The 12677-nt window shown below is 54.1% G+C and overlaps 1 protein-coding gene across 1 annotated transcript; it reads left to right on the top strand.

The window, feature by feature from the left end:
* Positions 1-1900: 1900 nt before the first annotated feature.
* Positions 1901-12083, top strand: OVOL2 (ovo like zinc finger 2). Its single transcript, XM_074169027.1, has 4 exons — positions 1901-2000; positions 2847-3043; positions 5381-5570; positions 11773-12083. Exons 1-4 carry the CDS (start codon positions 1901-1903, stop codon positions 12081-12083), a joined length of 798 nt encoding a protein of 265 aa, XP_074025128.1.
* Positions 12084-12677: the final 594 nt, after the last annotated feature.

Raw genomic sequence — 12677 nt, forward strand, 5'->3', positions numbered from 1 at the left:
GGTGGGATGGAGACATCTGCTCCCGCGCATCGTTCCGGTAGACCCTACCGAAACGGGGTACAGCAGGTAGGGCTGCTGCAGCTCCCGGCTTGGAATTTCTGGCTGGAATTCTACCCTTTACTTCTCATATTTCTCGATCGGAAGCACGGATTGCTTTGGGATGCTCAGCCTGGGGGACCTCTCCGGTGGTGTGACACCTGATAAAGGGCTCAGGGCCGGGGGCTCCTGCCACCACCAGTCCCCAGGGCTCAAACCCTCGCAAGCGCTCACACCAGTTTGCCCCTGGATAAAGTCCCCAGCAGCCCCACAGCGGTGGTCCTCGCCTCAGAAAATAACTGGGAACGTGTGTTAAGCAGAGCTCTTTCATTCGACCACGGCATTGGGAGGCCCATCCTTTCCAGAAGCTCCAGATCCATCCCCTGAAATTAACTCTTCGTCTCAATGGATCCAACGGTGAATTCCTGTCAATTCCCCCTGGCCTGCTCTTTGCTTTTTTGGGAGGAAAGCGGCGACTTTTGAGAAGAGGGATGCCGTCCGAAAGGCCTCTTCACACAGGGAAACACCTCTCCGTGCTCCCCACATCCCCACCAGCCTGGACCATCGCTCCGGCCCGTTGCCGGCTCCACTGGGGGGGGGGGGGGGCTGTGCTTGGGGAGTAAGGCACCGAGTGCGTTTCCACTGTGTTTAATAAAAAAAAGCAGATCGAATTGTAGGTGTGAGGCGGGAAAAGGCCCCCCCCACCTCCCCTGAATGCTGTTAAATACCCGAGGACACACCACGCGCGGGCTCCCTTGCGCTCGGAGACTTTGCACTGCAGTTTTGTGGGTTTTCTTCTGTTTCTTTTGCTTCCTTTCCCCCCCCCCCCCCCCCATCCTCTTGTCTTTTGTTTCATTTCCACTTCGGGAAGAGGGGGAGAGTACAAGAGGCAAATAAAAAAAAAAAAAAGGGGGGGTGGGGGGTGGGAGAAAGCTAAAGCCGTGACACGTTTTTCTTTTTAAATCAATGACTGAAACAGAATAAAGCCTTTTTTTTTTTTTCTTTTTCTTTTTTATTTTAAAAGAAGAAAAGCTTGTCATTAAGAATAATAATAACAACAACAACTTTCTCTGCCTGCTGCCCCCGAGGACAGCCCAGCCTCTTCCCCGCCGCCCTGGGGAGCCCCCCCCTCTCCGCGGGCTGCCCCTAAGGCGGGGGGGGGGGCTGTACACCCTCATCTCAGCCCCTTCCACGGGAGGCAGCGGGACCCTCAGCCGCGGGTGGGGAGCACCCCAGGCATCCCCCCCGGGGGGGCGGTGGGCAGGCAGACAGGCGGCGGGAGGGCACCAACGGTGGGGCTCCCCTCCTCTATTTAATTTTATTTTATTTTATTGAATTTTATTTTATTTTAATTTTTTTTTTAATTTTTTTCCTTTTTTTTTTTTTTTTTTTTGTTAATTTTCAGACGTTAAATTCTTTTGCAAACATTCATGCCTTAGGAAGGGCTGGAACAAAGCTCAGCTGCTCCAACCGGTCGGACAGGTAAGCAGACTTGTTGACACCGTTATGTTTGCAGCACGCATGCTCCTTCCCAAGTTTCCTGGTGCATTTTTCTATTCCACCTTATGAAACTTTCCTCCCCCCCCTTTCACCCACCCCCCCACCCACCCACCCCCCCCCTCCTCCTCCTCCTCCTCCTCCTCCCTCTCCCTCACCCCCCCTCCTTTCCCTCTCCTCCCCTTCCCCTCCCCGCTCCTCGGCGGCTCTGCCCCGGTGCGTGCGGTCCCGCTTCCCCGCCGGGTTGCGGGCGGGCGGCGGGGTGAAGCCGCCGCTCCGCTCCGCTCCGCTCCCTGCCCCAGCCGAGCCCGTACCCAGCCGTGACCCCCCCCCACCCCCCCCCCCCCCCGCCAACCTTGCCCTCGCCATGCCCAGAGCTTTCCTGGTGAAGCGCCGGAGCCCGCAGCCGGCGGTGCGCAGCTGGGATGGGCTGCCCGACGAGGAGAGAGCCGACACCTACATCCCAGGTACGGCGCCGACGGGCTCCCTACCCCGGCACCGCTCGCCGCCGGGAAGGAAGGAAGGAAGGGAGGGAGGGAAGGAGGGAAAAGGTCTGTGTATGTGTGTGTGTGTGTGTCTCCCCCGCCGGACCCCAGCCCTCCTCACCCCGCGGGCTGCGGCGAGGGTGGGTTGGGGAGGGGGTTTTGCCGGCCCGGGAGAGCCCCGATGGGACGGGCGGGCGGACGGACGGCGGGGCGGGGAGGGCTGTGCTTGACGGAGGAGGAGGAGGGGGGGGGTGGTGGTGGTGATGGTGGGGCTCGGGGACCCTCCCCGCCCAGCGGCGGGGGGGTGCCGGGTGCCAGCCCCGCCGGGCGATGCCGCCCCCACGCCTGGCACAATCTCCCACCCCGGGGCGCCCCCCCCGGGCACGGCGGGGGGTGGAAGGGTGTCCGGGAAGGTGGGAAACCTCGTTTGCATGAGAAAGGTGGCGGGGGGGGGGGGAGGAGAAGAAAGGAGCCGGGCGGTGGGGGAGGACGGGACGGGACGACGGCGACGATGCCCTCCTGGCCTCCCCCTCCCCTCCTCCTCCTCCTCCTCCTCCTGCCCTTGCCCGGGGTATAACGGGAAGGCGGCGGAGCTGGCTTGTTTGAACTTTGGGACCGTTCGTGTTTGAGTTTCCGATTGCAGCGGGAGCCGGGGATCCTCCCCCGCGGCCCGCCCGCAGGTTAAACACCGGGGCTCGGCGGCTCCCGCCCGCCATATCCCCCCCCCCGCCTCCTCCCGCCCACCCCCCGGGCCGCGGCTCCTCGGTCTCCCCCCCCCCACCCCCCCCCCCCCGCCTTTTTACCGCATCCCCCCCCCCGTCCCCGCAGGCGGGATCGGCTGCGTGCTGCTGGGCTACGAGGACAGCTGCAGCCTGGAGAGCAGCGGGAGCAGCAGCGGGACCCGGGACGCCGAGCCCAGCGACCCCCCGACGCCCCAACCCGCCTCCGGTGACTTGGGCACCCCCCACGGGGGGATGCTGCTGGACCTGGCCGTCAAGCGCCCCGTCGTCAGGTCGAAAATCAAGGTAACCCACCCCCTTACCCCCCCCCACCCCCCCAAACCCCACTGCCGCCTCTTCCCCGGTGATGGGGTGACCCCGCTCGGCGGCTGGGGACGCCGGGTGACGGTTGTCCCTTGGGCTGTCTCTGCCGTGGAGGTGACAGCAGCCCGTCCCGCACACCCCGCGAGAGGAGGCCTGCCAAGGGCAGCTCCCGTAGGATGGCAGCGGCAGGGCGAGCCTCGTAAGCGATGTACCGTAATCTTCCAGCGCCCTTTGCCTTCCCTTGTGCCCGCCCGGGACACGCTGCCCCTGACCTGCTTGGCTCAGGTCCCGCAGGAGCCCTGAAGCCAGCCAGGGAGGACCAGCCCCGGCAGCTAAGGAGCCATGCCCCACGGTGCGTGGGTGGATCTCGCTCCTTTAACGTGGGGCCTCCTTAAAAGGCCGCCTTCTAGGTTGTAGTCAAGCCTTCGCCAAGGGGGGCTGCGGTGAATCTTCCCACTTCCCCCCACCCTCTTCACTTATCAAGATAGCAGCTAGGAAAAGGTCCTCCTCCGAAGCTGTGAAAGGCCATTGCCACCTTGAGGCGGACCCGCAGGCTCGGCTGAAATGAAGCAATCATCTGCCCCGTTAACTTTGCTGAAGAGCCTCTGGGCAGGGGCTCTTGCTGACTGGGTGTCCCCTGGGCAGAGCCAGCCGAGCAGAGCCGTGATTTCCCTCCCAAGGCTGAGAAGGCACATCGCTCATGGAACCATAACACCGGGGAACCCAAGACCAAGCTCCCGAAGAGCGGTGACGACGCCGATGGGGTGGGAGGAACCACGTCCGCCTCTGAACATCCAAGGGTTCCCCTCAGCAGAGGTGGAGCCAGGCCACCCCAGTGCTAGGAAAGGAGGAGATGTGTTTTACTGGTGGCTGGTTAACACCTCGTTAAGCCCTGGCTATTGCTTTGCTGGATGGAGCTGTAAAAATTCCCACTGTCTCTGCTGGGACGACAGCCTTTCAGCCACCGTGTTATTAATCTCACCATTAACACTAGGTTTTCACCCTGGTTATGTGCAGCCTCATGAGGTGGAGTCCTACCTGTTGCCCAACAGATACTTCGCAGCCAGTTCCCCCTCTGGTTTCACACCTCCTGGTTTCGCAGATGCCTTTTTTGGGGTTTTTTTTTGGTTGGTTGGTTGGTTTTTTTTTAATCTTTCTTTACAATTTTGGGTAGCATTGCTTCCGTAGTGAGTGAAGGAGGACAGGGAAAAAAAAAATCAGTGGTCCTTCAGGAAAAAGGAACCCCAGGCGTGTCCCTATCTTTACGAGGCGCTTGCCCCGCTGCTGTTTGACTTTAACCAGCTTTGGATAATTTAACCCGGGCTATTGGCAACGGTCGCAGCGAAACCCTGTTTCGTCCGAGTTGGGTTTTCTCAGCCTGCCACAGAAAGCCCCCAAAAGCGTCACCAGAGACGACAGACGTGTGCGCACGGTGCCGCCCTCTCCGCTGGCTTTCCCCGGTCCCCAGTGGCTAACGGCGAGCTCCCCTGCGATTAATTAAACTAATAGCGAAGTATTTGCCATCTTCCAGACACTAAGCCTCCCCTCCGAGGAACGCTCTTCCCAAGAACTGAATCATCAGTGTCTCCCTTAGTCAAGTTAGGTCATGGTGTCGGCGCAATGTTTTTGGTGTTGAGAGCAGGGATGAGGAGATTAACCCCTAATGACACTCCGCCGTTAATTAACGAGCCAGGGAGACCAACAAGGGGAGATTAGTGCCATTGTCTCAGTCTCTGCTGAGTCAGCACAATGTGTCTTTGGTTCATCTTGCCAAACCTACCTTTTTTTTTTCCACCACTGGCTGGTTTTCGAGGGACCCATGGTAGCAGGGAGCGTGATTAACCAAGGCTCCGCGTGGGCACGACTTTCTCACGCCAGGAAGGGCCTCCCGTCTCCCACTGGGATACGCTCTGGGCGCAGGAGCAAACACTCGTGCGGCCCCAGGGAAGAGGTGCTCGTAGCCTAGACGTGTGGGCTTATGGATGTAGCTGGACGAGGGTCCCTGCCTCGGGAAGGTGGCCGGTGTCCGGGCTTTGCTTTAGCCCCTGAAGCCAAGCCAGGCAGCGCTGCTCCAGCCCCACACCGTGCCCATGAGGTCACCCACCCAACTGCAAGGGAAGCGTGAAGGTGTCACCCAGCCAGAATCTCCCAAATGCTTTCACTTCTGGTTTTGGATATATCCCAAGAATTTTTCTTTTCTTTTTTCTTTTTTTTTTTTTTTTTAATGCAACAATAAGGCATCCCTCCTTATTCTGTTTGGTTTTCTGTTGGTCTTTGCCACCTCGATGCCCGCTCACCCCGTCCTTTTCCGTTCCTTAGTTCACCACGGGCACCTGTAACGATGCGGCGGTGCATAGCTGCGAGCTGTGCGGCAAAGGCTTTCGCCTGCAGCGGATGCTCAACCGTCACATCAAGTGTCACAGCCAGGTGAAGAGACACTTGTGCACCTTCTGTGGAAAAGGCTTCAACGACACCTTCGATCTGAAAAGACACGTCCGGACCCATACCGGTAAGAAGGCGTTCCCGGGGGCTTGTGGACGGCTCTAGGGAGCGGGAGGTGGGAGAAAGATGAGGAGACGGTGAGGGTAACCCTCCAGACGAGAGGGTAACCCTCAAGACAACCCTCCAGACAATACTACAAACCCCGGGTAAACAACATTTACAAAAGATAGCGGGGATGCAGTGGAGGAAAGGGAAAGACTCGGGCAGATTAAAGTCCTGGGACTAACGAAATTTGAGGACAAGTAATGAAATCTGTGTGAAACAGTCTGGGTGCGTGAACTGCCATCCAGATGTGGTGTAGACACGGCCAGGAGACCAGGATAACCCACCCGGGATAACCCACTGTGCGCTATTGGGAGTCCAGCGCGTAGGGGTGAGTGCGGGCGGGCGGTGGATGAAAGCGCTTTGCCCTCTAGAGGCAACGAGAAGCAGTTTCTTGGGTTTGGTTTTTTTTTTTGCGAACCTTCCCCGCCGGCTGTCCGGCGGGATGGGGGTTAGGGCTTGATTTTGGCACCACCTGGAGAAACCAGAGTGTGGTTCATGCTGTGCCTCCAGCTTTTTTTTTTTTTTAGGGAAACTAGGCAACGCATCTGACTTCTGCTAACCCTGCTCGCTGCATGCCTGCCCCTTTTGGAGCTGTTTCCCTCCGCACATCCAGCCGTCCAGATAAGGTTGGCCACTGGCCTAAACCGTCTCTGTACTCACTTGTCCTGTGAGTCACAGGACGGGTTGAAAAGCAGGAGCAGTGGGTTGAAAATATCGCGACAGCAGTTCCTGCCCCAGATTGAGGGTGGGTAAAAAAGTTGCCTTTAGCCTGGGCTTCGTTCCCTCCTCCCTTCTTGCACCTACACCAGGTGTACAGGCATAACTGAGGTTGCTGTGATTTAAGCCCACTGGAAGAAAGAAAAGTCATCCCTTTCCCTTCTCTGCTCATTCCTGCTCCCATATCGCTCCCCCAGGCTGAAGGGATTCACTTTCCATGGCTGTTCTGCAGTGGGGTCGGTTCCTGAGCCCACTCCAAGTAGTGGCCGTTGTCTTTCTTTGAAACCAGGTCGCGTGCCTCAAATCACATATTAGTTCAGGTTGGAAGGGACCTTAAAGGTCATCGTGTTCCAACCCCCCTGCCATGGGCAGGGACACCTCCACTAGAAGAGGTTGCTCAAAGCCCCATCCAGCCTGGCCTTGAACACCTCCAGGGATGGGGCAGCCACAGCTTCTCTGGGCAACCTGTTCCAGTGCTTCACCACCCTCACAGGAAAGAATTTCCTCCTAATATCTCATCTAAATCTCCCCTCTTTCAGTTTAAAATTGTCCTCCCCGTCCTATCGCTCCACTCCCTGACAAAGAGTCCCTCCCCATCTCTCCCGTAGGCCCCTTCAGGTACTGGAAGGGGCTCTAAGGTCTCCCTGGAGCCTTCTCTTCTCCAGGCTGAACAACCCCAACTCTCTCAGCCTGTCTTCACAGCAGAAGTGCTCCAGCCCTCTGATCATCTTCGTGGCCCTCCTCTGGACCCATTACTACAGGTCCATGTCCTTCCTGCACTGAGGACTTCAGAGCTGGACACAGTACTCCAGGTGGGGTCTCACCAGAGCAGAGTGGAGGGGCAGAATCACCTCCCTGGACCTGCTGACCACGATTCTTTTGATGCAGCTCAGGATGCAGTTGGCTTTCTGGGTTGTGAGCGCACATTGCCGGCTCATGTTGAGCTTCTCATCCACCAACACCCCCAAGTCCTTCTCCTCAGGGCTTCTCTCAGTCCATTCTCTGCCCAACCTGTATTTGTGCCTGGGATTGCCATGACCCAGGTGCAGGACCTTGCACTTGGCCTCGTTGAACTCATGAGGTTCACAAGGGCCCACCTCTCAGGCCCGCCCAGGTCCCTCTGGATGACATAATCCAGCTCACTGGTCACAGAAGTGCTTATCCAAACCCGGAGCAGGGAGAAGGCCGCCTTTTTGTTTCTCTTTCTTTTAGAAGGATGGCTTAAATTATGTATCAACCCCATCCTCACCAAGCAAGACGCTTTCTGGCAGGCCAGGCTGGCTGTGCTCAGGAGGCTCTGGCTTTGCACTGCGGGGCAGCCAGAAGATGTATCCACCCCATCTCCTGGCCACGTTCCAACTTTCCACATCCTATGGGACCGGCCGATTATTTGGGCTCGTTCCGCAATGCCCATTTTTTTGGCTGAGGCACCATTACCCAGGCGAACTGCTAGAGGTGACGTGAGTTTGTTGGTGGGCAGGAGCTGTTTCTTAGCAGTAGAGCTGAGGAAAACAATGCCGCCCATTTCAGTTGGAAAGCATTGGCCGGAACCAGCATTTTGGGCTGGTTTGGTTTGTTTGCAAAGCTCTCATGTGGAAAGGAAAGCTGCGAGCAGGGAGCTGCCACGGGGGTACGGCTGAAGGATGGGGTCGACCTGTCCCCTCATCAACCTGTCCCCTCACCCTTTGAGACTCAGAAACTAAATCTAAGAGGGTCTTGGAACAGAAGCTAAAAATATGTATATGCTGCGGCAGCTGGTGTTGAACTTGCTATGCAGGGGTGGAACCAGTTTTGTGAAATTCTTTCTACTGGGCAGAAGTGAAAACCCACTGTCCTGGAAATCATAGAATCATAGAATCATCTAGGTTGGAAAAGACCCTTGGGATCATCGAGTCCAACCATCTACCCTACTCTACAAAGTTCTCCCCTATACCATATCCCCCAACATCACATCTAAGCGACCCTTAAACTCATCCAAGGATGATGACTCAACCACCTCCCTGGGCAGCCTGTTCCAGTGTCTGATCACTCTCACTGTGAAGAATTTCTTCCTAATGTCCCGTCTAAACCTACCCTGTTGGAGCTTGAACCCATTCCCTCTTGTTCTATCACTATTTGCTTGTGAGAAGAGACCAGCACCAGCCTCTCTACGATGTCCTTTCAAGTAGTTGTAGAGAGTGATGAGGTCTCCCCTCAGCCTCCTCTTCCTCAAACTAAACAGTCCCAGCTCCCTCAATCGTTCTTCGTATGATTTATTCTCCAGGCCCTTCACCAGCTTCGTTGCCCTCCTCTGTACCTGCTCCAGCACCTCGATATCTCTCTTGGATTGAGGTGCCCAAAACCGGACACGATACTCCAGGTGTGGCCTCACTAGTGCTGAGTACAGGGGGACAATCACCTCCCTGCTTCTGCTGGTCACGCTATTTCTAATACAAGCCAGGATGCCGTTGGCTTTCTTGGCCACCTGGGCACACTGCTGGCTTGTATTTAGCCACTTGTCAATTATGGGACTTTTATTGTCCCCAGATTTACTCGGGGAAATCTGGCATCACTATTTCTCCTCTCTGGAGTAAAGCCAGGATGAACATTCACATGCATTACATTTGCCTGGTGCCTTGGGTCACAGGGGCGATGAAGGCCGCCTGGCGCAGCGGTACCAATAACAGCCTGTCACATTTCCAGGCCGAAATGTGGCATCTCTGAAGGCAGTGGCCATTTCTATGTCAAAGTTGATTGCGGTTCAGGAAAGCTGGGCTATATTTAAATGTTAAAAAGAAGACAAATAAGCTGGAAGCGGTCGTGTTGGCTTTATTCTGTAGCTATGGGTTCTCATCTACATGTGCTTTACTGAATTTCAGTGTTCCAGTGGAAATTGCCATGCAGGGTTTGTAACCAGCCTGTGCAACGGCAGGGTGGTGTCAGAGAGTGGGAAAGCCAAACGTCCCAGCCTAGCTTCATTGCCTAAGCAGACTTAAACATTAAAAACTAACAAATATGCATAGTAAAATCAAGTTTTAAAATGGTTTCCTAAGTAAGGAAGAGGTTTCCATAGCCCTGATGGGCCCTGCCATCCTGGCACGACCCCTCTTGTGCTTGTATTGATCATAGAATCGTCTAGGTTGGAAGGGACCTTTAAGATCATCTAGTCCAACCATCAACCTAACTCTGATAAAAAAAAAACAACAACAACCACCCATCACTAAACCATGTTACTGAGCACTATGTCAACCCGTCTTTTGAACACCTCCAGGGATGGTGCCTCAACCACTTCCCTGGGCAGCCCATTCCAAGGCTTAATAACCCTTTCTGTGTAAAAATTTTTCCTGATGTCCAATCTGAACCTCCCCCGGCGCAACTTGAGGCCGTTTCCTCTTGTCCTATCACCTGTGACTTGGGAGAAGAGACCGACCCCTCCTGGCTACACCCTCCTTTCAGGGAGTTGTAGAGAGCGATAAGGTCTCCCCTCAGCCTCCTCTTCTCTAGACTGAACAACCCCAGCTCCCTCAGCTTCTCCTCATAAGGCTTGTTCTCCAGACCCCTCACCAGCTTGGTGGCTCTCCTCTGGACACGCTCCAGCAGCTCAATGTCTTTTTTTGTGGTAAGGGGCCCAAAACTGGACACAGTACTCCAGGTGGGGCCTCACCAGTGCCGAGTACAGGGGGACGAGTCCTCCCTCTCGGACTCACCTCCTGAGTCCTACTCACCATGCTGTTCCTGATACAGGCGAGGATGCCTGTGGAGCGCTGTTGGCATCAGGAACCAAGGAAGGCGGAGGCTTAAACTGCCTTCAATGAGCGGGAAAGGGCACCCAAAATACTGTTCGTAAAAGATAACATTTTTGTGAGTGAATCCTGATTCTCTCCAGCTGCAGTTTAATGTAACTGAAGCAGCAGTAGGTGTCATAGGTCTGGTCTTCCACACGCTCGCGTCTCACCTTCCGTTGGGAAGAGAGAAGGGCTTAGGTAGCTCTTGGCATCATTTTTAAGGCTGGTCTTTGCTTGAAAACTTACTGAGCCAGTCTAGTAAGTAAAATCACATCTGGTTTAGGTTTTTTCAAGTGTCAATAAACCCTCAGCTATTTGCCATTCAAGTACTGGAAAGTGATTGTTGTTAAATTGGTGCTGATTGGTGGTAAAATGGGTACTCTTTACGGCTCGGTATTTTTACAGCGTTGGTTGTTTGTACTGAGCAGAACTGCTCGGGCACTCAAATCCCAAGGCAGCCCCTTCTCCCTCCTCTGGAGCCACAGGACCTTACCTCTTTCATCTTCACACGCTTCTCTCCTAGAACTGGAGCTTGTCATCTCAGTCATCACATCTGTATTCTACGGAAACGCTCTCCCTCCTTTGAAGCGCTGCGATCGCTGTATGTTCACGTTGGGCTGCCCTTCACCCAAGCCTCATTAGGCTTGGCTCACTAAAAGAGAAAAATTAACTTCTTACCGAGATACAAAGTTTCATTAATTATAAAAGCCAAAATGAAAGATGAGCTGAAAGCCGTAAGTTTTCACCTAATCACAGGACTTCAAAAAGTCAGGGCTCTGAAGGAGCAAGTTTTGCAAGTCAGTAACGGCTTCTTCGTTAGGACCAAAGCACTGATGGGCATCTGTTGTTCTCAGCATCTGCCTACGTCTTCTTGAAATGCTTCTAGGTTTTCTATTCCTAAATATATCAACCCATTCCTGAAAATCTTAGCCTGAAAGTAAGATCATAAAATCATAGAATGGTTAGAGGTGGAAGGGACCTTAAAGATCATGGAGTTCCAACCCCCCTGCCATGGGCAGGGACACCTCCCACCAGACCAGGTTGCTCAAAGCCCCATCCAGCCTGGCCTTGAACACCTCCAGGGATGGGGCATCCACAACTTCCCTGGGCAACCTGTTCCAGTGTCTCACCACCCTCACAGGAAAGAATTTCTTCCTAATATCTCATCTAAATCTCCCCTCTTTCAGTTTAAAATTGTTACCCGTCAACCTATCACTCCACTCCCTCATAAAGAGTCCCTTCCCATCTCTCCTGTAGCCCCCTTTAGGTACTGGGAGGCCGTTATAAGGTCTCCCTGGAGCCTTCTCTTCTCCAGGCTGAACAACCCCAACTCTCTCAGCCTGTCTTCACAGCAGAAGTGCTCCAGCCCTCTGATCATCTTCGTGGCCCTCCTCTGGACCCATTACTACAGGTCCATGTCCTTCCTGCACTGAGGACTTCAGAGCTGGACACAGTATTCCAGGTGGGGTCTCACCAGAGCAGAGTGGAGGGGCAGAATCACCTCCCTGGACCTGCTGGCCACGATTCTTTTGATGCAGCTCAGGATGCGGTTGGCTTTCTGGGCTGCGAGCGCACATTGCCGGCTCATGTTGAGCTTCTCGTCCACCAACATCCCAAGTCCTTCACCTCAGGGCTGCTCTCAATGTAAATCAGAACGGTAATCGCTGTCTTTTAATGTTGCAGGAATTCGGCCTTACAAATGCGAGGTTTGCAACAAAGCCTTTACCCAGCGCTGTTCCCTGGAGTCCCACCTTAAGAAGATCCACGGCGTGCAGCAGCAGTACGCCTACAAACAGAGGCGAGACAAACTTTACGTGTGCGAAGACTGCGGCTACACGGGCCCCACGCAGGAGGACCTGTACCTGCACGTTAGTGACGTTCACCCCGGAAGCGCTTTCCTGAAAAAAACCTCAAAAAAACTCGCAGCCGTTTTGCAAAACAAACTGAGCCCTGTCCTGCAGAGGAACTCCAAAGATGACGACAAGGATGAGTAACACGGTGGATTACAGTGGTCTAAAAGGAATGAAGTTTACATGTAGGACTACATATATATTATTTTTTTAAAAAAACAATGTTGAAAGAAATCCCTGAAATGAAAGGGATTGTTAATGGGACTCCCTTGATGTTGGTAGAACCTCAACTTGAAAGAAATATTTCCATATACAATGCAAACATCACACTTTTTATCCGGTCAAGGCAAAATGGAAAGCTTGGAAGAGGCCATCACGTCTTGGATGGAATATTTACCGAACTGACATTCAGGCAACCCGTTTTCTGTTTCAGCTCTACCACATGTCCCGAGTGGCCGTTGACAAACACGTTTGCCCTTCCCGAGTGTAATTTTGTAAAGATAATAACCATTACCTCCCGTACAAATTACTTTTGAGAGGTCTAGGTGAAAAGTGCCGTGTAAGAGCAGGTACTTAGTACATTGTTCTATGCAAAATGAATTAAAATGGTCTTACAGGAGTACACTGTATCGGTAAATAAGATAAAATGTGCAAATAACCTTAACTCTGCCCTCCATGCAGTAAACTAATGATTTATGGAAGCATGATCCAAGGTGAGCTGGAACTTTTTTTTAAAGG

Source organism: Numenius arquata, chromosome 2 (genome assembly GCF_964106895.1).
Source record: "Numenius arquata chromosome 2, bNumArq3.hap1.1, whole genome shotgun sequence".
Lineage (NCBI taxonomy): Eukaryota > Metazoa > Chordata > Aves > Charadriiformes > Scolopacidae > Numenius > Numenius arquata.